Source organism: Leguminivora glycinivorella, chromosome 14, assembly GCF_023078275.1.
Source record: "Leguminivora glycinivorella isolate SPB_JAAS2020 chromosome 14, LegGlyc_1.1, whole genome shotgun sequence".
NCBI classification, from domain to species: Eukaryota; Metazoa; Arthropoda; class Insecta; order Lepidoptera; family Tortricidae; genus Leguminivora; species Leguminivora glycinivorella.
The window spans coordinates 7,450,455-7,477,231 of record NC_062984.1 but is presented as its reverse complement, the minus strand read 5'-3'; the positions used below and the strand labels follow the sequence as shown (position 1 = coordinate 7,477,231).

The following is a 26,777-nucleotide window of genomic DNA, read 5'->3' as shown; positions in this document are numbered from 1 at the left end:
AAGGGAATTTATCTTTAGGCGATTACTCAAAATAAAGAAAGTTTTCAGGGAGATGTTGGGAGTATAGGCACCAAAGGTCAGCCCTGCAAGATCTACTTTCTTGAAGCCTCTATTAGGTGTGATAGGACTAACAAAAATCAGAAGTCAAACTGCGGTCTAAAAATTATGCATACGACTGACATGACACCCTTCTACAATATACTGAATGACGATATTTGATATTTTTTTAGAATCGACAAGTCCTAAGAACCAAAGTGCCAGTGAAAACTCGCATGCGATTCTAGTTACAATTCAGCACACCAATCTAAAACCGTTCGCTACCGTACCGTGTAATGGGCCCTTACTCATGAAATAAGACTGCAATTGACTACGTTTTTATAGTTTTATTTCATGAGTAACTATCGCGCCCAAGACAATACATTTGAATCATTGTACATATATAGCCAAAGTAATAACGAAAACCGTAATTTGTTACAGCTGTTCAAAGGCGCATTTTTCTACTGCGAAGGGGCCAACATAAAGAACGTAAAGAACAAATCCGACTGCCTCGCCATAGAAGGCAACGTGTGGGTGAACAGGAAGTACAATTTCGACGACCTCGGCAAAGCTTTGATGTCCCTATTCGTGCTGAGCTCCCGGGACGGATGGGTCAATATTATGTATACGGGGCTTGATGCCGTTGGCGTGGATCAACAGGTACCATATTTACTTTACTGAAATGAAGTTGCTTCGTTTGTTTTAATGTTTGCTATGAACTACTAAACGATTTTTTTAAGCAGATTTTAGCTACCATTACAGTATTTTGTCTGTCTATCTTGAGAAAGAATGAGGTGTATTATTATTCGTTAAAGTCCCTGTGTAACTGTAATCGGATAATATGTCTTTTGTTTTTTGACGATTTCTAATGCTGCTTAGATTTCATTATCATTTGCACCTTTTATTCTTTTATATATTATGGTTTTTGTATATTTTGTTAAGCGATATTTTGTATTTTTTTAGCGATGAATGCTTTATCCTGTATGTGTCCTGTATACTTCACTTGTGATAAAAATCTACTAATTTTAAAACACATTAAATTAGACTTATATTGACCGAGATATAGACCGTAATTACCGTAAACCTTTTGAAAAACAACCGTGAATTATTCAAAGGTCACATATTTCATATTGATGATTTTTTATTTTAAATCGTAACACATTATATTATCAATCGTTTTAGAACACAGATATTGTATTTTTCTAGATACCTATCTGATTATATAATTCACTTATTCATAGTACAATAATATCTCACACATTTAGCCTAAATATTATAGGACATTAATACTTACACAGATTGACTGAGTCCCACAGTAACCTCAAGGAGGCTTGTATTGCGGGTACTCAGACAATGATATATATAATATACAAATACTTATATACATAGGAAACATCCATCATCACTCACACACACACACACGGACTCAGGAACACATCATCTCTGCTCATCTATCTCTGCCCTTACCAGGATTCGAACCCAGTACCGCGGCTTAGCAGGCAGGGTCACTACGCGCTAGGCCAGACCGGTCGTCAAAACACAGAACACATATATATTGTATTTTTTCTAGATACCGATCTGATTATAATATACCTTATTCACTTATTCGTAGTAATATATCGCACATTAGCCTAAAGCTCATATAAATTTAATCCAACTGTTATCGTAGAATTTCTCGCAGAGTAAACGTTACCACAGAGTCAGCTCACCTCTGCACGGTTTATCCTGATAGCGAACAAATCGGGCACACTTGTTGAATTTCCACGACGACCATTATTGGAAAAGTTTAGACTGCACATAGTTTTTCTTCAGTTCAACATAAAAGCGAGTCTGGGAATTTTTATCCGATTGGCATTCAGGAATTTCAATGAAACGCTATCGTTTATCGAAAAAAAAAAAACATTTTACTGGTCAAACATTATCTAAACGTTATTTGTTTTTTTTTATATAAATGGGCTTACTCTTGGCCACAGATTTAGGTATTTTCCATCCATAGCATACCTGTCACTAAGAATTCTACTATTTAGCTAACTAGTTTTGGGCCCTTCATAGTTAATGGCAAAAACGCAAACATGCAAATGAAGCATGATATTGAATTACTATTAATAAATATAACTTTTGTGTCTTCTACGTACTTTCACTTTAGTTCATAAGATTTTGTCTAGACGACGTTTAAACCAGGGAGAACCTCAACTGGCAATCATTTTAGTTGTTAGTTCAGAAGAAAACCATCTTAAGAATATTTGAAGAATTTTATTTTTGCATAAAAGTTACGTAGAAGTTGTAAAGTACGTACAGTCAGCTACATCATTTTTTCCCCTGGTATAATATATAGGCACCTAATTATCTAAAAACATTTAAAAAAGTTGAATTTGAGCGTTCGTTGCCAACAGCCAATAGTGAACTACTCCGAATGGCGTCTCCTGTACTTCATCGCGTTCATACTTCTTGTGGGATTCTTCGTGCTGAACATGTTTGTGGGCGTGGTGGTGGAGAACTTCCACCGCTGCCGTGAGGAGCAGGAGAAGGAGGAGCGGGTCAGGAGGGCGGCGAAGAGGCAGCTGCAGATGGAGAAGAAGAGGAGAAGTAAGTTATAATAGTCATTGATAATGATTAATGATAATAATAATCCAGGTAATCCTATTCGAATCACTCACTAGAAACCCGAAAAATTTAAAGAATAACGCGCCCTTTAACGCAGTATAATCCAATATTCGTTTTTAAATTTTCCTAGTTTCTCATTTAATACAAATTAAAACCAATGTTCTTATTGCTATTCCATTTTTGAGACCTAAATCAAGTACATAAACATTTATTTTGCCGATATTGGCAACATACTCGTTCAACATTTTGCTTGCTTATTTTGCCTTATAAATTCGCGGTTAAAATCATTTGAGGTTCTCGTGAGCACCGCCGTATCCAATGATACATTTTCGGTTTCAGATAGAAACTGTACTTTTGAGTAACTTTTGTATCTTCTCTTTCAGAAATGCATCAAAGACCTTACTACGCAGATTACAATCAAACAAGACTATTCATCCACAATGTGGTCACCTCCAAATATTTCGACTTGGCCATTGCTGGAGTCATCGGTCTGAACGTAGTAACAATGGCAATAGAGTACTACAGAATGCCTCCAGTACTCCAATACGCCTTGAAAATATTTAACTACTTCTTTACAGCAGTCTTCATCCTAGAAGCCATAATGAAACTAGTAGCATTAGGGTTCAAGATATACTTGAAAGATAAATGGAATCAATTGGACGTAATAATTGTTATTTTATCTATAGTTGGTATAGTGTTAGAAGAATTAGAAACAAATATAATACCAATAAACCCTACAATAATGAGAGTGATGAGGGTATTGAGGATAGCAAGGGTGTTGAAGCTGCTTAAGATGGCGAAAGGGATCCGGGCTCTGTTGGATACGGTGATGCAGGCGTTGCCGCAAGTAGGGAACTTGGGACTGTTGTTCTTCTTATTGTTCTTCATTTTTGCCGCTTTGGGCGTTGAGTTGTTTGGACGACTGGAGTGTTCTGATGAGATTCCTTGTCAAGGTGAGTAGTAAATAATAATCATATCTTGTTAGTTGTTCTACGTAACAATACTAATTCTTGAAACGTTAGCCAACTGTTGTAAAGATAATAGCCAGCCCTACACGTACAGATTTTGTCTTCGGATCTGCCTGTCCACTAGACACATCTGTCAGGTAGATCTGACGGGCAAATCCACTAGCTAATGCATTGCATTTTTTTTTAATGATGAACGTGTACTTTTAATGGAGCATGCAATTTAAAATAAAAATTGTTTGTTGTGTGTAGTCTTACATTTAACTTTAAGTTTATATTTTCTGGTTGACTAACTTTCTATTAAGTAAAACTCTTTACTGTTTGCAAAAAGTATTTTTATAAGAAATAATTCTAATGTATTCAGAAAGCTTAATCTCACTCAACTCCCCAGGTCTCGGCGAGCACGCTCACTTTGCCAACTTCGGTATGGCATTCCTGACCCTCTTCAGGGTCGCCACCGGTGACAACTGGAATGGCATTATGAAAGACACGCTGCGTGAAGATTGCGACAGCAGTGTAGACTGTGTCCGCAACTGTTGCGTCTCCACCATCATAGCGCCCATCTTCTTTGTGGTGTTTGTGCTGATGGCTCAGTTCGTGCTGGTTAACGTTGTGGTCGCTGTAAGTAATTCTACCTTCTATCCTACTAGCAGAAATGACCTGACCGACTATAATTAATAATGTTTTTAGTGTTTGCTATAATGTACAAAGCAAGCCCGAGAGATTTTGTTCCACTTTCACAATTTTGCCTCCAGCTCTCGTCTCAATACTTAGTGAAACTACATTGCACAATAATTTACATTTTATACGGAAATTAGCCAAACAATCGCTTTTTCCCCGCTATAACATTATTTGAATTTCGAATAACTGAGTTGACTTGTGTTAAGAACTAACAACTTTGAACTACATTGGCTCAGCCTTTTACATGCAAATTTTTGCCCCGAGTTGCGACCACTGCGACCCTTTGCTTGACTAAACAGAACTTTGCCACATGGAAAGGATCCACTATTAAAATTACCTTTCGGTATATTTCAATTCAGAATATTAATGAGCACGTGTCGACCCCGCGTTTTGGAAACTTTTCCCAGATAACATAGATGCGATTGGAAAGTTTGCAACTTCCGTACCCGTATCTAATTATACTGTCATCGCCATAACCCACTGATTTTATGATAATAAACTTATCTAATTGGTGCTCGAATTGTCGAGAAAGTCTGTTCAATTACGACGCTGAAATTCTTGACAAAATTTTGTAAATTTTGGCACGTATTTCCGACAGGAAATTATTTATATTTATTGTAACAAAATTAATTTCTCTAGTATATGTTCAATTACGACGCTGAAACATAAATTTTGTAAATTTTGGCACGTATTTCCGACAGGAAATTATTTATATTTATTGTAACAAAATTAATTTCTCTAGTATATTTTGAAAACATATAATTCATAAAACTATAGATACCGAATTATATCATACCCTTGTCTAAGATATTTTTTCCTTGTAGGTCCTGATGAAACACTTAGAAGAATCCCACAAACAAATGGAAGACGAGATCGACATGGACGTAGAGCTGGAGCGCGAGTTGGAGCGCGAGATCGACGACGAGGAGGACCGCGCGCTGTGCCGCGCGCTCGAGCAGGTGGCGGCGCCGCGGCCGCTAAGCAAGGTACCCTCCCTCCCGGCCAACTTCACCTACAGCGAGCCGAAGCACCCGCCGGCACCGTCCCCCGCACGCCTCGCCCGCCGCCGGCGCACGCTTCACTCGCACCACGCTTTGCTCCCGACGTCGCTACCGCCGAGACGCGCTTCCCTCTCACCTCATGCGTTTGGACGTCGCCGACAGGATTCTACCACCGAACCGCCCGCGGCGCTCTACGAGGAGGACGCGCGGTTCATCGACGCGGACGACGCGGACGAGCTCGACCCCGGCAGCCCCCCGCGACGCGACTCCTTTGCGCAAAATCGAAGACAACGCGTGGACAAGCGCAACTCCTTGCGAGGCGAGGAGGCGAGGCTTCTTCGGCCAGTCTTGCTAGCTGTGCCTACAGCCCGACAGAACGTTAGGACTAGCGGTCCTAAGAGGAGAACCTCCGAATCCGGTAGCGTAAGTGACGCGAGTCAGGTCTCGGTGCGCCCTCAGCTCGCTCCCGAGAGCGGCGAGCAACCCATCAGCGAAGAAGAAAAGATCAGGATAGTGATAGCGGAGCGACGGAAAATGGACGCGGCTCGGCCGGAGCCCGAGGAGGGTGTCGAGCTGGCGGAGCGCGGCTCCTAGTCCCGGCGGGGCCGGCCGCACCAGCACCACGAGGTCTACATCTAGGCGCCCGCGCCCGGGTCAACCTCACTCCCACCTTCCTCCCTCCGTCTTCTTCTGTCGAACGGTATGGAACTGTTGATGTTTGAACTCGGTTGCACGACAGTGATACATTGACACAATTTTAAAAACACGCTTATAGTTTTGACATTAGTGCGGTGTTACGTTTTCGGTCCGACCGATTGAGTGATAACGTGTAAGACATTTGGTGTGATCATTTCCCGTCTTTGGTCTTCGTGTACCTTAACTCCAATTCTTACTTTTCCTATGCGGCCGGTTCAATAACTAGTAAAGAGACTTCAATAAATTTAAGCTAAGTTGTAATAGAAATAGGTAGATAGGGTTAGGTCTAGTCAATTTGTTGTGGTGAGATTTTTTCTACGAGAGCTATGGGTACTTCAAATATTAATTAAGTAATTTCAAATAACGGTGCTTGCTGTTGAATTGTATTAGTTATTCGTAAAAGTTCTCCTAAAAGTGTTTCCAAAGAACCTCAACGAAGGATATGATTTATTGTATATTTGTATAACTAAGTTAATTTTTGTTATCGTGTGTAGCAAATATATTTTATTTATTACATGTAAAAATATAATATTAAATGTTGTTAAAATGTAAATTTTATGACTTAAGAATGGGTTTCGAATCATTGAATATTAGAATAATGTAATCCAACGACTCGAATGAAAAACGCCTATGGTTATCTATTATTTCGAGGGTAAATGTTTTAGTTTGGACTTATAAAAAATCTTCTAGTCAACGACTGTCTCTCATAGTAAATTGTTATAGCTAGACATTGATATAGTAAGGATCTAAAACAGAACCAATAGTTGGCAAATCGATTATAACTCTCTCTAAGAATGAAAAAGTATTTTCTGAATATAAAATGAATCCTATTTTCTTACAGTCGTGTACGTAACTTAGACGTGTAACTGGCAATACGCACATACAGTTAGCGTAGAGTATTATCGTAGTATCGCTGAGAACTTAGGTTGGACGGAGATCGTCGTGATTGTGGCCGCTATGTTCTGCACAAAATTATCGTTGGAATGTTTAGTGTTATCATTATTTGTGCCAAATTTACCTTATTTTTACTAAACATGGCGTAGGTGGCCATTTTCGAAAATTGGGACGCAAAATTAGTGAAAAACTACAATTAAGCATGAAATTTCAATAAAAATATTGCTTTTGTTGGTTTTTAAAGACATTTTATTCTTAATTGTCGTCAAAAAACTTAATTTTTGTTAACTAACTGGCACTAATTTTGGGTCCCAATTTCTGAAAATGCCCAGGTACTGAATATAAATGAAAAGCTACTGTTCTAACAGTCCTTCTTTGCGGCTACGTCCCTTTACATACATTTTATATGAGGTCCCGGTAATTATACCGCAAACGTTTTCGCCGAATTACAGAATTAATATTCAGTTATTTTGTACAATCTATCTAAATTCAAAAGAGATTTTACATGAACGCTTTTAAATTGTTTTTTTTTTATTCAACAATGCAATGCAAAAAGAATGCCAAACTATCTTAGGTAGGTACCTACTTTAGTTAGCCTTGTTAGGAATCAATTTCTGTATCATTTCTAATTTGTACCTATGTGACTCGAATACAGAGATGATTTTTAAAAGGAATTTAATGTCATCTAGGGAAAAAACTAAATGCTCAAGTCGTTGACGTTATACTAGTAGTCTACCGTTCTGATTATTGAAACACGCACGTTCTTAATTATCTCCATAGACACAATGAGAAGTACTACAATGTCCCAGAGTCATTCAGTGACATTATTTCTCTCTTACATTGAATTTACCCTAATGTCCTTAAATCCGTTTAAAAATCACAAGAGTCGGTCCCTGCCCTACGAACGAATTAAGGCGTAGTTAGGGAAGAGAGCAATAAATTTTATACTTCAACTGTGCCTTTCCTATTTCTAATGTACTAGCTTGTGAAGATTGTTGGGACTCTGAACTTATATGTATACTGTAGGATTGGGGGACTATAAGCTATTTATTATATAATGTTAAATTCTTCAAATATATAATATAATTTCCAAAGAGATAGCTTTTAGAACTTTAAATATTTTGTTTCTGCTCCGATTCCTTTGTCAGTCTTCAAATATTTGGATCAATACCCAAGGATCACAAATTCGCAAGCAAAATGTAATAAAAGTTATAATTTTAATCTCGTATTGTTCTTTGAGATTGGGAATCCATTTCGTTAAACTTTGGAATTGAAAACGAAAAGGGTTAACATTTAGATTGCTTTAGATATTTGTGAAATTCGAGATTTCAATCTAGAAATCAATCAACATTGTCAGAACATCAACAATTGTTAAAAGTTAGTCTTCTCAATAAAATGAATTGAAGTGTTAGAAAAAATTATCTAGTTGTGAGACAAAATATAACAAATTCATCATTATGAAATGAAAAGTATGTTATAAAATGAAAAATGAAACCACTTAATATATGTATATTTTCCCTTGCCACACTTTACATATGTAAACCTATTATTATTTTTAACGTAACATTACAAGCTGTGGTAAAATCATGCAAAAGCGAATGCCAACGTGTGTTGTACGTGACATTTCGCTCTGCGCAAGTTTGCTTTACCACTGTTACATTTTTTGTCCGCATTTATACAAAATATTCCACTCTGAGTTTACAGAATCCTCAAACATTGAAAACAGCTAGTTTGTATTCGAGGAAAGACAAGCTAACGTCGGCATTAAATATTTCTCTTGTTGCTCCCGTACAGCGACTGTGCCACTGCATTTTTAATGTATTTTTAACCGCCTTCCAAATCTCAAAGGAAGGGGTTATCAAGTCGTCTGTATGTTTTTTTTATTTTTTTTATTTTTTTTATTTTTTTTAATGTTTGTTCCTCGATATCTCCGTCGTTACTAGACCGATTTTGAAAATTTTTTTTTTTTATTGAATGTATATGCCTACAGATTGGTCCCATTTTTCTCAGAACCCAGTTCTGATGATGGGATCCTGGAGAAATTGAGGGAACTCCTCAAGTCTGAAAGGCATACATATGGTGATTTTTGTGTTTTTAAAGGAACAGCATGCATTTACGTACGGAACAGTGACATTTGGTGCAGTGGAACTCCTGATGATGGTCAGAATGGAACTCCTCAAATCTGAACGGCACACTTATAGTGACTTTGGTATTTTTATAAGAACAGCATGCACTTACGTCCAGAACAGTGATATTTGGTGCAGTGGAATTGCTGATGATGGTCAGAACGGAACTCCTCAAATCTGAACGGCACACTTATAGTGACTTTGGTATTTTTATAAGAACAGCATGCACTTACGTCCAGAAAGTTACGTACATTTGGTGCAGTGGAACTGCTGATGAAGAGTGAGCCGCCCCTGGTTGGAGTTCCGTTCTGATAATCATTCTCATCTGTAAGCACTTCAGAATCATCCAGATTTCAAAATTGGTTCAGAAATGACGGAGATATCGAATAACAAACATTAAAAAATATACAGACGAATTGATAACATAATCCAACATTTGAAAGTATTTATCACCAGAACCCCAAAGGAAGGCGGTTTTTTTTTTCTTAAAAATTATTGATTAACCTGCTTACCTTTTTCTCTTTTGCTTTTACTTTCGACAAAACGTCTTCCATGTCTACTTATACAAATGGGTTGATCTATCGGAGTTTTCCACAAAGTAATCTCTTAAGATTTATCGTAAATTGTTAGAAGCGATTCTGAATTACGTATTCCAGCGTCACGTGGTTGAATTGAAGGGAATTTAGTAAAATTAAGAATAGCATTTCGTGATAAAAAGTAAAATTCGTGATAAAGATTAGGTATTGTTTTTCGGTACTGATTGTATGATATTTTTAAGAGGTATGAACAATGTTCATTAGAGTACACCTGTTACAATTAGCTGGTGATCTGTCAAGTTACGAAAATGTTAGGTTGAAAAATAAATCTAAAGACAACATCTGCGTTTTATTTCCACTTGATCTGTTCCAGGCACCTGGTGCCGTAGCCGAATGGCATTTCTCTGACACGCCGCGCATGGTAGTCTGGCTCTGTCGCGCCAATACGCAAGCACGATAGAGATAGATATCAACGAGCGTTTCGTTTCGTGAGCGTTTCGTAAGCGTTTGTGCCATTCGGTTACGTACCCTGGGAAGGGTAGAGGAGCAGGTTTATTTATTAATACTGGAGGAAACTATCCGATTGGAAATATAAACCAGGGAGCAACACGTGCAGCTGACAGAGTAAGTTATTGGATTTATTGTGATATCTAATATTATATTATTTTCTTTTTATGATATTATCTCCTATTAAAAGAGTAGGAACTTTATTTTTTTTTCTGGTTGTCATCGCAGTTAACTTTTTGTACACTGGTACGGCATAGAGACTTTAGAAGGTACTATGTAATTAGTCACAAGACAATTATTTTCCACTAATCCTAATAAACACAAGATATCATCATATTTCATGAACCGATAAGACTGAACGTCTCGAGAAAACGAGAAATCGATGACACTCTAAATTCATGAGAGATCTATCCCTATCTTTCTGATCTGATCGCACTGGGCTAACGGAATCGAAAAATTATACGGAAGGACTCAATCTATTTGGATTTGTTTGCACTATGAACTTGTTGATTTGGCTCATTCATCATTAGATTCATTAGACTATAGAAACTTTAGGAAGAGGGAAAAATTATGTGGTCCCCACTTTTCAAACTCAGTCGTCACCTTTAGTGCGGGGCGGAAACGGCTAATTAGTATGAGAGTAACAGTCCCTGCTGGCAGAAAGCATGAAACTTGGCATGTATATAGCTTATAGGTTTATAAGAAAATATGGAAGTAGAAACACACCGAGGTGTCAATGTTTCCCCTCTTTCCCCCCACTTTTGTATCCCTGATTTCAGTTTTTTAATATTTCTATGAAAACCGTGAAAGCTGCCATCACGATGTCTAGGAGAAGTATATTCTTCATAAAATTCTCTACAATATTGTCTATGGAAGTATAATAAAGCTAGAACTTATAATTTTCAAACTATGCTCATTTTTCCCTAACACCTCGGCGTGTTTCTACTTCCATATTTTCTTATAAACTTATAAGCTATATACATGCCAAGTTTCATGCTTTCTGCCAGACCGGACTGTACATCTGGTTAAGAACTCGGACTATTTTATCTTCTGGATTCTAAATTAGTCCAGTATTTACCTGCAGAACATAATATATTTTGACACATCTTTGTGCGTCACAGCTTAGTACTTCTTCTTTTAATTTTATATTTAATTTAGGAGCTAGATTTTGACTGTACAAATATGAGATGACAATCAATGACAGCGCTGTATGGAGAAACAGTCTGAAGCTAAGTCGAAGAATCTACAACGTAATCGGTCTTTTGCATGGCTGCTGAATCGATGCGCGACGTACAGCAAGTAAAGGATGGATAGAAATAGGTACATATGTCTAAAAAGAAATGTAACTATCGCAAGAGTATATTTATGCCGATGCTGACGCAACAGCCCTTACTGCCGAAACCCATCAAATTTCTGCGAAAAACTTGTGATTCCAAAAACTTCCACCAAACTTCGCATCAAAAAAGGGCCGCTGTTTTCGCTCCGTCATTGAATTCCGTATCACAAAGGGCAGAGCAACAGGGTACGTAGCCAAATGACAAACGCTCACGATAATATCGTTATCTTAGCCAGCTATCTCTATCGCTCTTCCGTATTGGCGCGACAGAGTCAGACTGCGTTTCGATCGGCGTCTAGCGTCGACTATTGTCATTTCGGCTACGCCGGCTGGCGTGCGCAATTGAGTTTAGCAACAATCTTTGCGACCGTCCTATCTTGTTAGCGGGCGCTCACAATCTAATTTGCATAATTCCTTGAAACGAATTTTAATAGGTTCTTTATCGTGTTGAACAACACAAAGCCGTTCGCGAAGAGGTGAAGATGGTGTTTATTGTCCTGTAATGCGCAGGGCTAATGTACTGGTTGAATCGGCAGGGTTGTTTTGAATTTATTGCAATTGCTATTTTTTGTTGTTTGCTAAATATTATCGAAGAAATGGACAAGGAAGCGACTCAAATTTGGCAACTTATTATGGTTATAATCTTGTTTTGATACCACGTCAATGATAGAATTTTCGTTCAAAAGTTGGGCGCTCTAACAGGTTATTCATATTTTAACTATACCAGATACGTAAGCGAACCAAAAAAGTAGTTTTAACTTTAGAACGTCACATTTATTTAATGAGTACAAGTACACTTAACTAAGAACTTGCAGAAAGTAATTGCAATCAAAACAAAACGACAATTTAAGTGGTTCCACTCTAACCGATTAACATAGTTAATGAATGCCATAAAATAATATTTTAATGGAAACAATAACTCCAAGTCAACCCGGCCAGGGTGCGTAGCCAAATGCACAAACGCTTACGATAATATCGTTATCGTAGCTAGTTATTTCTACAGTTCTTCCGTATTGGCGCGACAGAGCCAGAGCCAGACTGCGTTTTTCGATCGGCGTCTAGCGTCAAGGATTGTCACTTCGGAGGCCAGCAGGAGTGCGGCGGCACGCTGACCTAATTGTAACTTGCCATTATTATTTTCTTTCAAGCTGTATGGCAAATTGAAAATAACAAATATTTCACAAATTTGCTCGAGTACCTAGGCATGATGAACCATAATCTCTTTCTCTCAATACTGTCACCTAGCTCTAATTACTCGCCGTAGTTTCTATAAAGCAACGTAGCAACAAACCATCGCTTTTCATTTGCTACGCAGCTTAAACGATGGGTATCTTAGCTAGGAATTCTAGTCGATTAGTAAAAGTAAAATAGAAAACATCCACAACCCAAAAATACACATAAGAAGAAATATTTAGTATTAAAACGCAAATAATTCCCTTACCAGTATTAAATATGCAAATAAAAAGTTGTCCAAGTGTAAAAATGAAGACATGAAAAGATTTGCTACGCAGCAATCATCTCGCAAAACTTTTGTGTCTACTAATGCCAACCGACTATATCGTAGGAACTTAACCCTTAAATGCATGGTGATGTATATGTCATGTAAAAACATTTATAATTTCACTAGATATATTTGATGTAGATCGTTCTGTGGCCATAGAGTGACTTGCTTTTATCATCAAAATTCGGCTCAGTTAATATGTAGCTATCCAGTTTTCGAAAAAAAAACCGTTACTTTATAATCACATTTATATCTTAATTATTATTCAGTATTTTTTTGTTAGATCGTTCGTACGTTACGGTTCACAATATTTCGTTATAATATTATTTAATAATCTAATTACATAATTATTTATAACTAATAAAATTAAACAATATTATGATTTACCATTTATTATTTAAGGATAAAGACGAAATGGCGGAAAAGTGTGAAAAAAACAGGATGATGGCGATTTTTAGTATGTGATTTAGGCAGATTTATTTTGAGTTAGTAATTAGTTTATGTTTAAACATTTTATCAGGGGGGTTTCACAAAGAGTGACCTTTCTAATACATAGTAGTAAAACTTTACAAATAAAACTTACCAATAATTATATATTTATATAAATAAGTTTTGGCCTATTTAACTTCTAACACTGATTTAGTATTAAAATCGGTATTCAATATTTTTTTTATTATTTTTCCCAGTCCGAAAACCGTTGTCTATCACATATATTAATATCTCGTTAAAAGAAAAAATCATGCATTTAAGGGTTAAACCTTATGATGGAAGACAGGAAGTTGCAAGTAAGAAATATAGTTATACTAGCTTTTACCCGCGGCTTCGCCCGCGTAATAAAAGTATTCTTATTGAAACGTTTACAAAAAATAAGATTTTCATTTGGATCCGTAGGTTTCTTTGTAGGTACATCTGTCCGCGATTATTTTGATTAAGGTAAAGCGGGGCAATTCTCGACTGGAGGGCCATTGTAACTGATCTATTTGCTGTACGGTCCGGTTTTGGCTGACTGTACCTTACACCTATTGTTTTTAAAGAAATTCTTGCAATGATTGTAGAATTGTTACACAGCGACCACAGCGTAGGTAGTAGGTACGAATATGTATGTATTTTACCTATATAAATATTTATACTGGGGAAACTTCATACAACCCACATAGCCAGTATCTCGACGCTATGGTCGGTAGGGTAAAAAGTACTTCCTTGCATTATCGCTTACAATTTTTTCCATTTTGCTTATACTTATTGCAAACGTAAACATATAAAAGGCAAGCAAACAACGATCTTCTTACAGCACATTGAATGTAATAGTTATTACGGATGCAGGATACTCGCCGATGCTTACTTACTAATACCTTCCCACTGAGCCACCTGCATTTTACACTGCCTAGATATCGATTGCCGACCGATTATTCCGACCCCAATCCCTATTCTTATCCCCGTCCCTATCTCTATCTTTGTCCCCGTCCCTATCTCTATCTTTGTCCCCGTCCCCGTTCCCGTCCCGTCTCTGTCCCCGTCCCTCCCCTATCCCTATCCCGTCCCCGTCCCCTATTTTTATCCCTATCCCTATCCCTATCCCTATCCCTATCCCTATCCCTATCCCTATCCCTATCCCTATCCCTATCCCTATCCCTATCCCTATCCCTATCCCTATCCCTATCCCTATCCCTATCCCTATCCCTATCCCTATCCCTATCCCTATCCCTATCCCTATCCCTATCCCTATCCCTATCCCTATCCCTATCCCTATCCCTATCCCTATCCCTATCCCTATCCCTATCCCTATCCCCACCCCTACCCCCACCCCCACCCCTACCACTATCCCTACCCCTACCCCTACCCCTATCCCTATCCCTATCCCTATCCCTATCCCTATCCCTATCCCTATCCCTATCCCTATCCCTATCCCTATCCCTATCCCTATCCCTATCCCTATCCCTATCCCTATCCCTATCCCTATCCCTATCCCTATCCCTATCCCTATCCCTATCCCTATCCCTATCCCTATCCCTATCCCTATCCCTATCCCTATCCCTATCCCTATCCCTATCCCTATCCCTATCCCTATCCCTATCCCTATCCCTATCCCTATCCCTATCCCTATCCCTATCCCTATCCCTATCCCTATCCCTATCCCTATCCCTATCCCTATCCCTATCCCTATCCCTATCCCTATCCCTATCCCTATCCCTATCCCTATCCCTATCCCTATCCCTATCCCTATCCCTATCCCTATCCCTATCCCTATCCCTATCCCTATCCCTATCCCTATCCCTATCCCTATCCCTATCCCTATCCCTATCCCTATCCCTATCCCTATCCCTATCCCTATCCCTATCCCTATCCCTATCCCTATCCCTATCCCTATCCCTATCCCTATCCCTATCCCTATCCCTATCCCTATCCCTATCCCTATCCCTATCCCTATCCCTATCCCTATCCCTATCCCTATCCCTATCCCTATCCCTATCCCTATCCCTATCCCTATCCCTATCCCTATCCCTATCCCTATCCCTATCGCCACCCCTACCCCCACCCCCACCCCTACCCCTACCACTATCCCTACCCCTATCCCTATCCCTATCCCTATCCCTATCCCTATCCCTATCCCTATCCCCACCCCTACCCCTACCACTACCCCTACCCCTATCCCAATCCCAATCCCAATCCCAACCCCAATCCCTATCCCTATCCCTATCCCTATCCCTATCCCTATCCCTATCCCTAACCCTATCCCTATCCCGTTCCTGTCCCTGTCCCTGTCCCTGTCCCTGTCCCTGTCCCTGTCCCTGTCCCTGTCCCTGTCCCTGGCCCTGTCCCTGTCCTTGCCCCTGTCAAATTATCATGCTAGGAGGTGAACTTTGAAAAATCCTTTCTTAGTGCTCCTCTAAGTAACTTCCGTGTCAATTTGAAATCTCTTGAACCAGAAGTAAAGATAAAAACTAAAGCTATACTTATGGCTATTTTGGATATTTTAACCCCACAACAGGGAGAAAATGCACAACAACAGGGGAGAAAATTTCTTTTCCACCTCATTAGATTTTAAAATCGTTGTATTTATCGTGATCAGCGGCCGGATAAACCATAAAAACGATACCCATATTGTGTTTTGACTTTACCCCCTTTGCACCCCTTTAGGGGTCAAATTTTCAAAAAACCTGAAACATGTATTTAGTCATAATATGTCTTTAGGAATCCTCCTGTGAAGTTTCGAATAAAATAGTCAAACTAATCTTGTTTCCCCATACAAACTTTGAACCCCCATTTCACCCTTTTAAGAGGAGAATTTTGAAAAATCCTTTCTTAGTGCTCCTCTACGCCATATAAGGAACCTATGTGCCAAATTTGAAATCTCTAGGACCAGCGGTTTCGGCTATGTGTTGATATATCAATCAGTCAGTCAATATCTTCTTTTATATATTTAAACCCCATTGCACCACAACAGGGGAGAAGGTATTTATTTCACTTCCGCCTCGTTAGATTTTAAAAACGTTGTATTTATCGTGATCAGCGACCCGATAAACCATAAAAACTATACCCATATTGATTTTTTTACTTTATCACCCCTTTTCACCCTTTTAGGGGTTAAATTTTCAAAAAACCTGAAACACGTATTCAGTCATATGTCTTAAGGAATCTTCCTGTGAAGTTTCGAATAAAATAGTCAAACTAATCTTGTTTTCCCATACAAACTTTGAACCCCCATTTGACCCCCTTAGGAGGTGAATTTTGAAAAATCCTTTCTTAGTGCTCCTCTACACCATATAAGGAACCTACGTGCCAAATTTGAAATCTCTAGGACCAGCGGTTTCGGCTGTGTGTTGATATGTCAGTCAGTCAGTCAATATCTTCTTTTATATATTTTTTTTTATATTTAAACCCCATTGCACCACAACAGGGGAGAAGGTATTTCACTTCCGCCTCGTTAGATTTTAAAAACGTTGTATTTATCGTGATCAGCGACCCGATAAACCATAAAAACGATACCCATATTGATTTTTTGACTTTATCACCCCTTTTCACCCTTTTAGGGGTTAAATTTACAAAAAACCTGAAATACGTATTCAGTCATATGTCTTAAGGAATCTTCCTGTGAAGTTTCGAATAAAATAGTCAAACTAATCTTGTTTCCCCATACAAACTTTGAACCCCCATTTGACCCCCTTAGGAGGTGTATTTTGGAAAATCCTTTCTTAGTGCTCCTCTACACTATATAAGGAACCTACGTGCCAAATTTGAAATCTCTAGGACCAGCGGTTTCGGCTGTGTGTTGATATGTCAGTCAGTCAGTCAATATCTTCTTTTATATATTTTTTTGATATTTAAACCCCATTGCACCACAACAGGGGAGAAGGTATTTCACTTCCGCCTCGTTAGATTTTAAAAACGTTGTATTTATCGTGATCAGCGACCCGATAAACCATAAATATAGTTATATGTAATTCTAGTACAGTCAAGGTATAAAATATAAATACGAACAAAGTGCCAGAAATATGTATTCACTGCTTTACATGCTATGTATTAAGGCTGTGAATACATATTGTTGTCATTTTGTCCGCATTTATATTTAGCCTAACTGTACATACGAAACAATTTTACGATTCTTTTTTGTTTTTGCTTGTCGTGCTAGTTTCAATGTTATATTAGGGTTCCGTACCAAAAAGGTACAAAAGGAACCCTTATGCTTCCGCTTTTTTATAATTTTTTGTTGTGAAAAAAAAATCGTTTTTTTAAGGAAAATGTAAAAAAACGTATCTGGGTATATTTCAGATGTTTAAGTCTAAGGTTTTCGAAACGCGAAGCCCCTTGGACCGCGAGGCCGTGGGCGGTGGCCCACGTCGCCCACGCCTTACGCCGCCTCTGATTCTGGAGGAGATTCAAATTTTAGTTCAGTTGCAGGAAACTACGCCAGACCACACCTCGGACACTGGCGATCAAACATATATGAAAGAGGCGCATTCCAAGCGCACAGTCTAAGCTCGTGTACGAGAACGCGTACTGTGATTGTGTGAGTGAAATATGACAGGTCGACTGTTATATTTCACTCACACAATCACTGAACGTCAACTGTTGGCGTTTTTGACAGGCGGTAACTGTAAGGTAACCGAGAGGGGTGGGCGGCCCTTTCAGCGGGGAGCGGGAGTGGCCATACTGTATGATAGTACTCTTTATTATACTGTGGCCAGACACTACGAAAGACGTCTTATAAGTAGCTAGTGTCGTCCAACCTATTGAAACCTTAACCCAGTGTTTTATGCCACTATTTTATTTTTTAGAATGAAACTGAGGATTGGGGGTCAAGAAGGCTTCAACTCACCTAAATAAAGGTTTGAAAACCCTTGTCAAATTACCTCCTAAATCACGCCACAGCCCTTCCCCCAAATCTGGCCTACTAAGCAAAGACTATCATGCCAATTTGTCCTAAAACAACACAGGTCAGGCCCAGCCAAAATGTCAATCGTTGACGCTCGACGCCGATCGAAACACAGTCTGGCTCTGTCGCGCCAATACGCCAGAGCGATAGAGATAGCTAGCTGCGATAACGATATTGTCGTAAGCGTTTGTGCATTTGACTACTTAGCCAGGCTCTAGGGCTATTGACGCCTCGCAAACTTCTGACTCTTTGCTTGAGTTAGTTCGTTCGACTTAGGACATGAGAATGGTTTTAGGCTCCTAACTAAGTTTCTTTCTCCGTACCTAATGCGGCAAAGTTTAAGATAAAAAACCGGCTAAGAGCGTGTCGGGCCACGCTCAGTGTAAGGTTCCGTAGTTTTTCGTATTTTGCTCAAAAACTACTAAACCCATCAAGTTCAAAACAATTTTCCTAGAAAGTCTTTATAAAGTTCAACTTTTGTGATTTTTTTCATATTTTTTAAACATATGGTTCAAAAGTTAGAGGGGGGACGCACTTTTTCTTCCTTTAGGAGCGATTATTTCCGAAAATATTAATATTATCAAAAAACGATCGTAGTAAACCCTTATTCATTTTTAAATACCTATCCAACAATATATCACACGTTGGGGTTGGAATTAAAAAAAATATCAGCCCCCACTAATAAAACATTTTTTTCCATTTTTTATTTTTGCACTTTGTTGGCGTGATTGATATACATATTGGTACCAAATTTCAGCTTTCTAGTGCTAACGGTTACTGAGATTATCCGCGGACGGACGGACGAACGGACGGACGGACGGACGGACGGACAGACAGACATGGCGAAACTATAAGGGTTCCTAGTTGACTACGGAACCCTAAAAAGGGGTCACAAAGCTACGAAAATGATATTATCGTAAGTGTATTAGGCTACGTACCCACGACTTTTTATCGTGGTTGACGAGAACTTTCACCGAAATACCATATTCAAATGAATCTTCTCACCATTCTTAACCTCACAATATTCATTGGACAAAACTAATTAAACATACATAGCAAGTTACGGTTTTTATCTTACGAAAACCATCTTAAAGGCCGGCAACGCACCTCCAACACTTCTGGTGTTTCGGGTGTCCATGGGCGGCAGTGATCTCTCACCATCAAGCGACCTGTCTGCTCGTTTGCCTCCTATCCCATAAAAAAATCCACTGGATAACTAAGATCCACCACTGACGCCAAGTATCCAGATATTAGAAAATTAATCAAATTAAAAATTCTCAAAGCAAATTGGCATGTAATCTAATCTCAAAAGCAGCAATATCCGAGAATAGTTTTGCGCCAGAGACTCGTGGAGCCGGATTATATTTTCCATTATCCCATAGCCTTCTTCCCATTAAGCCGCGCGTGGAAACTAAACTACTTTCTTTCTTAATGAATACCAAACAAACTCATTTATTTTTTTACGCAATGCTCGGCGTTCTAGTTTCGAGAATGCGCCTTTATATTCTTAACTACAATGTGCAACGGTTTAATCAACTTCATGACCCGGATAAGCAATTTTCATATTTTTTTTTTATAGTCATTTTTATAGTCTTACCAGTAAGTACGTGAAAGTTTAAATCAATGTTTTACATTAAAAAGTTTAAAATATGTTCCCAGGAGCGAAAAATTCTGGACAAAGTTTTACAATATGGGAATTTTATTTTTACCACACAGAAGGCAATAAAGACTCTCTTGATCCTTTAAAGACGGATGAGAAAATTGCATTTTATCTACAAGACAACTAAGTAATTCCATACTTTTAACTTGCCCAAAGCTGGCTGGTAGAATTGACGTTCAAACGATGATTTTGAAATAAAAATGTTTTAAAAAAATATAGATTTAAAGCTCATATATTATCGTGTAAGTACATATGTAATGTCATTAACTGGCATCGCCATCGCAGCCATGTTTACAGTACATTGCTACTTAGATTGACGAGATTTTCAATTAAAAGTAATTAATTTTGGATATAACTACTTAATTATTTTTAAACTTTGGATTAAGAACACCCGGACAATCGCCCACGACTCAAATAGATAACTAAGTCCTGCGCACAACAGTGCTATGGTAGATGCTTACAAAGCGAGTCAAACAAATAAGCGAAATAGTTATTTGTTAAACAAGGGGGCAAAGTTATAGTTTAACGTCGAGTGTGGAATTGAAAAACGAGCAATGAAAGAATTCTATAGCGAATAGAATCCTGAACTTGGCGATTTTTTTCAATACACGAGAAGTAAATACGTTTGCACCCGTGTGTAACACAAAACTTTTCCCCTCACTATAGCGAGGAAACTACAACGCTAAAAATGCGTTTATCACTGTTTCCAGTAGTTCCACAGGTGGTAAATCATCTTCATTACTAGATTCACCTACTATTATCAATTTTAAAGCAGTTAATTTGACTATATTCAAGGTCAAATTACTTTACCCACTAGTGGATAAAATGGGTTTTTACCCGCTGGCATTAAAGGATAAAACACGTGTTTCCGAGCTAGTGACGGGACTACTTGCTCCTTGCTTCGCTCTCCTCAGTGCTGAGGGTCGTGACCTCCTGCGTGGATCACATAACTCCGGACAGACCTCCAGGCGTTTCGGTCCCTTGCGACATCTAAGGCATCATGGACCTTAGCGGAAAGTGACTGGACTGACGGAAGCATTTCCACCACACCCGCTGTTAAAGGTTCTCTTGATTCTTCGCAAACTGATGAGAAAGTTACATTTCCATAAATGATGATGATGAATGATGACGCCAAACGCCGCAGAAATGTAGTCTGGCTCTGTCGCGTCAATACGCAAGAGCGATAGAGATAGATAGCTACGAAATAGATATTATCGTGAGCCTTTGTGCATTCCGCTACGCACACTAGTAACGACAAAGGTCGTAACACACATAAAACCTAAGAAGCACTGTTAAAGTGAACCTCTATCTATCTACTAGTACTAGATGCACTTGCACGTGCAATTGAACTGAACGGCGCTCTCATTACTCCTTTATATAGGAGCTCAACCGTTTTAGATTCATGCGAACTGCATGTTAAGTAAAAACGTCTACAAGTTCTGTATAAGCACAAAGTATTATAATAAACTTAAACTTAGTAGTTCATGTTGTCTGCCTACCCCTTTATGGTATACAGACGTGATTATATGTATGTATGTATGTATTATAATACCTCTAACTCTATCCTATTATAATAGCCTAACTCTATCGTTATATTCTTTATTTATATATTTTTTAAATAATTAATAATAAATGGGCTTACTCTTGGTCACAGAGTAGCCAAAGGCAAAGATCTGGCCTACGATGAAGTGAGTTCGCCTAGATGCCTGTTCACTCTTGATTTGAAGGTTGCCGGGTTATATGAGCTCGGAAATATAGCCTCCGGCAAGGAAATATCAAATCCTCTAGAAAGTAAAATGACACCCATAACTTATGAAACATACGCTTCATTATAAAATATACGCTCAACGCCGACTTTCCACTCCTACTTTATTTACATACATACATACATACATACAATCACGCCTGTATCCCATAAAGGGGTAGGCAGAGCACATGAAACTACTAAAGCTTCAGGGCCACTCTTGGCAAATAAGGGGTTAAAAGAAAACGAAACTGTGGCATACTGTGACTTTATTTATACTAATATAATTAAGACATATTTAGTGTAGGATAATATGTAATTCAAATACTGTGTATTTCGCTCGAGATTGCTTTAGAGTTTTTGAGACAGAATGAAAAGGCAAAATATCGTTTAATGTTAAAAAGAAAAAAATTATTTAACCTAAATTACATTTCCTGTCCATTCTAATCCAGAAAATATTGGCGGTCATAAAAAAAATAACCCTTTAAAAAATAACCCTATTTCTAAAACGTAAACCAGCTGTATACTTAAAACGCTGCGACCTGAGTGGCTAGCCGAATGGCACAAACGCTCACGAAACGCTCACGAAACGAAGCGCTATCCATAGTTTAGGTATCTATCTCTTTTTATCGCGCTTGCGTATTGGCTTTCTGGTTTAGCCCATTGCGACAGAGCCAGCAGCGTAAGTCGCTTTCCTTTTTTGTTGTGCAATAAAGATTAAATGACTAAATAAATAAATAAACCAGCTGTATACTTAAAACGCTGCGACCTGGCTAGTTTGGCCGTTCAACGCGCTTCCCGTAACAATAGCAACAAATGGCCAGCCACAAGTAATATGATGAGTTTGTCACAATGCACAAAAGCGCATTGTCCGTCTGTCCGACGCGCGAGGCAGAGGTTTTGTGTTTACGCTCTTTTGTTTGATTTTGAGTGCGATTTTACAATTAGGTGATGATTTTTGGATGACACATAAACCAATATCAATATCACACACATCACAGTCTATAAAATAATATTTGTTAGATTGTTCGACTATTCGTCCGATCATCAGCTAAGGCTAAATTTGTGAAGGTGTTTAGTGGAACGTCCCACTTTGTCGGTGTGTTAAATGAAAGTGTGTGTCTGTTTGTTTGTCCGCCTTTCACGGCAAAACGGAGCGACGAATTGTCGTGATTTTTTAAGTGGAAATACGAGTAGTTGAAGGGAAGGAGATGGATCTTTCTAACGTGAGGAAAGCCGCGGGCAAAAGCTAGTATTAAATAAATTACTACTTTGAAGCTATGGCTGTTTTCACATTAATCGATCCGATATCGGACGTCGGAACGGTTTCAATAGAAAAAATCAAGATAGCGCCTGTAATGTATCGGTCCGACATCCGATATCGGATCGGATAATGTGAAAACGCACTAATGCGTAGCCGAATGGCACAAACGCTCACGAAACGAAACTAGTTATCTATCTCGTCGCTTTGCGTATTGGCGCGACAGAGCCAGACTATCTTTCGCGGCGTTTCGCGTCGGAAAAATGCCATTCGGCTACGGGGCCTGTTATTTTCGTAAGTTACAAGAGGAACCTATGTCAACTACCCTTTTGCGGTAGTAATTCCTTCGGATCCCGAAGTTTGAGGCTGAAACAAGACACGTGTGCTCGCGGCCCGGACAAACGTAAGCGAGACATATTTAATTGGAAAACTACGGGAGCTGTGGCTTCTGCCAAAAGGTAGAAACTTAAATTTAATTTTTTTGTAATTATTACTTTTACTATGAGTTACAGAGGATTGGACACAAAGTCACGATCGGATCTATATGTCACGGAAAAAGTATGTTTTCCATACAATAAATGTCGTCATTTTCCGTTTACGCTATCATGACTTTCGGACTGTTAAGAAACAAATTAAAACTCATGGTCACAGGCTCCCTTGAGCCGCGGTAAATGCCGGGATAACGCAAGGAGGATGATGATGGTCACAGGTAATGTACGACATTATTATCAAAAGGATCTTTCCAACTAATTATTAATGTTATTCAAGAGATCTTATAAAAATAAAATGAAATTACAATCTATAATATATCCTTTGTAAGTTATGGTTCGATTGAGTATGCAAGATAAGTCGTAGCTTCGTAGCCAAGCTATAGCACGGATCGCGTAGCCGTAGCACAGACCTCAGTGATGCTGCTACGCGATACCTAATACTTATTAACTATCGGTCCGAGCATGTGCTCTATGATGACGACGTGCTTCTATGATGTTTCAGAGGTACAGTCAGCCAACTGGAACCCTAGGCCACTGTAGAACTATGTCATAGTGACGTTATAAATTAGATTGTAAGAAATCTCTTACTGCTTGTCATTTTGACATGGCTGTAGAGTGGCCTAGGGTTCCAATTGGTTGACTGTACGGTAACCGATATGCCAATATCAAAAAATATATTTTTTAACCCCCGATATCTAGTATCTTTAATCTAGAATTTTAAGAGTAATAATGATGACATATGTATATAGCTGTAATATTTTTGACAACGTATGCTTAATACTAATAAAGATGAATATGAATATGATATGAATATGAATATGTAAAAACAACGGGGTGTTATAAGTATAACGTGTCTCTCTCTGACACAATACAAAGTCGACAATAAAAAACTAGCAACGTCCAGTAACACAATTATAGAGGTATATTTTTTAGATTAAGATAAGATACTTTATGTCCTACTGATAAATCTACAGTAAAAACAGCTAACGGCGGAACTGAACAGGCCCCGTAGTAGCCGAAAGGCATTTTTGCGACGCGAAACGAAAACGAAACGCCGCGAAAGGTAGTCTGGCTCTGTCGCGCCAATACGCAAGAGCGATAGAGATAGATATCTACGAGCGTTTTGATTCCTTAGCGTTTCGTGAGCGTTTGTGCCATTCGGCTACGTACCCAGGTAGGTTCACATGTGCAATTACATCTACAATCGAATAGGGCTGTTTACACAGGGCGGTAGTGGAAGGTAAACAGAAGTAAATTTAACATAACAGCGACCCTCCAGGTCTAGCCAGAATATACAGCAGCTGGTCAAACACGAAAGGACGTGTTCATAAGGTCACTTTATTAATTTCGGTTGTACTTCAGTGTTGTCTCAAAGAGATCGCTTGTATGTTCTATCAATGTATGTTGTATAGTTTTCTTACATATATTGGTGTGTGCAATTTGCAATATATTGTTCGGTGTTAAGTATCAATAATATTTATTTTATTTCAAACATCTTAGCTTCACAAGACGAGAGAAACTCCTCTTGCACAGGGCAGGTCAAATGTCATTATAATTATGTTTCCCGTTGACCAAGAACGCTGCAAACGTCAAGTGTATTATGAGTTGATTATACACGATTTAATCCGTCTTCATACTTTCAGCTTCATAAAATATAATAGGTTCTTCATTATAGTTTGTTTTATTGAATTAGGTATCTACAGTTATACAGACCGATTTAGTAGTGAGCTAAAATCGGGGAATTTATAACAAATATTTGAAACGAAAATACACACAAACAAAACAATTTACATTTAGGGCATTTTCAGAATTTGAGACACCCCAATTAGCGTAAGTTGCTAACAAAAATTAACTCGCTGTCAGTTTCGTGACGACAATCAAGCATAAAATCTGTCTAAAAATTTACTTTTTTTACATTCTGAATGTAGATTATCGCTTAAAGTTTATGTAATTAACACAAACACCATATTTTTATAAAAATTTCATGCTTAATTATCGTCACAAAACTGACAGTGAGTTAATTTTTGTTAACAACTTACGCTAATTGGGGGCCCCAAATTCTGAAAATGCTCATTAAAAGCCCTTTAACTCGCATTTTTCAATCACATAATTCAGAAAAACAATCACAGTCTCCCCCCGATGTAAAAACATAAAAAACGTCAATAAAATTCAATTAGGAATATCAGACGCAACTGAAATATAAAACGACGTCTCGCGTAATGCCGTTGGAAATTCATTATTTGATTTCACCTTCGTAGACCTTTGAGGGTCGTTATCTCGTCAAACCTGAGCGGAATTACTATGGAGTGCAAAACTGTCGTGTCTCAAGTCAACCAGGAAACGTGGACCTCCATGTATGTGGGCAAGAAAAATATGCGAAATAAAATAACATAGGTATTAGGTACTAAACTTAAGTAAGTGATAGACGTACGAGCAAATACGCGTACTTAAAGATTTCAAACCGGTTGGATCGTCGACGACTATGCGCGTCGGTTTTAAACTATCTACGCGTACTTACGGTGACACAAATCAAAAAAGGTCGTCGAGCCATAAGTACGCGTACTTGCTCGTACAGTCGCGGACTTTAATTCGCTTCTAGCTCATTTTATACTGGAACGTCTGGAACGTCTATCACTCATGCACTTTGCAGTAACTACAATACAATACAAATCCACTTTGTTGCACAAGCTCAGAAATGTACATAGCAACACACATATTACAATAAATTTTATTACAGAGATAAACAACACTACTAGAGGTAACTACTTACGGTATGAATGGTACGGTATAGAATATGGTATTTTTTTCTGCTCTCTGTTTTGTATTTTTTAATATAATAATAATAATAATAATAATATTCTTTATTGTGCACCATACAGAAAAAAAAATACACAAGATGGATCACGCTTAATAACTAGGTAACAACAGGCGGTCTTATCGCTAAGAAGCGATCTCTACCAGACAACCTTTAGGTAGCAGGAAACAATGAAAATAGATCATTAAACGGGTAGTGCCGATATATATAAATTACAATGAATAAAGTATTATATATAATATAGTACATAAATACATACATAAAGATATATAATAATAAATACCTGTATAATATATAAATACTATATACCTACTTAAATACGTACATATACATAAATATATTATATTATTAATATGTCCTATATAAATTGTTTTTTTTTTTTTAGTTTCACAGTGCCTTAGTTTTTAAAAATAAAATAATAAATAAATGTATACTTAGATTTGTTTGGCGACCGGTCTGGCCTAGCGCGTAGTGACCCTGCCTGCTAAGCCGCGGTCCCGGGTTCGAATCCCGGTAAGGGCATTTATTTGTGTGATGAGCACAGATATT

General features: G+C 38.3%; 1 protein-coding gene across 1 annotated transcript in view; it reads left to right on the top strand.

Annotated features, from left to right (window-relative positions):
* LOC125233195 (voltage-dependent T-type calcium channel subunit alpha-1G) overlaps positions 1 to 8,778 on the top strand; it is a 294,775-nt gene extending 285,997 nt beyond the window's left edge. The window contains exons 33-37 of the mRNA XM_048139099.1: positions 478 to 696; positions 2,430 to 2,622; positions 3,024 to 3,593; positions 3,997 to 4,226; positions 5,111 to 8,778. Coding sequence (XP_047995056.1) covers positions 478 to 696; positions 2,430 to 2,622; positions 3,024 to 3,593; positions 3,997 to 4,226; positions 5,111 to 5,881 — 1,983 coding nt within the window. The 3' untranslated portion in view covers positions 5,882 to 8,778. The remainder of the gene's footprint in view (positions 1 to 477; positions 697 to 2,429; positions 2,623 to 3,023; positions 3,594 to 3,996; positions 4,227 to 5,110) is intronic.
* The last annotated feature ends 17,999 nt before the right edge of the window (positions 8,779 to 26,777 follow it).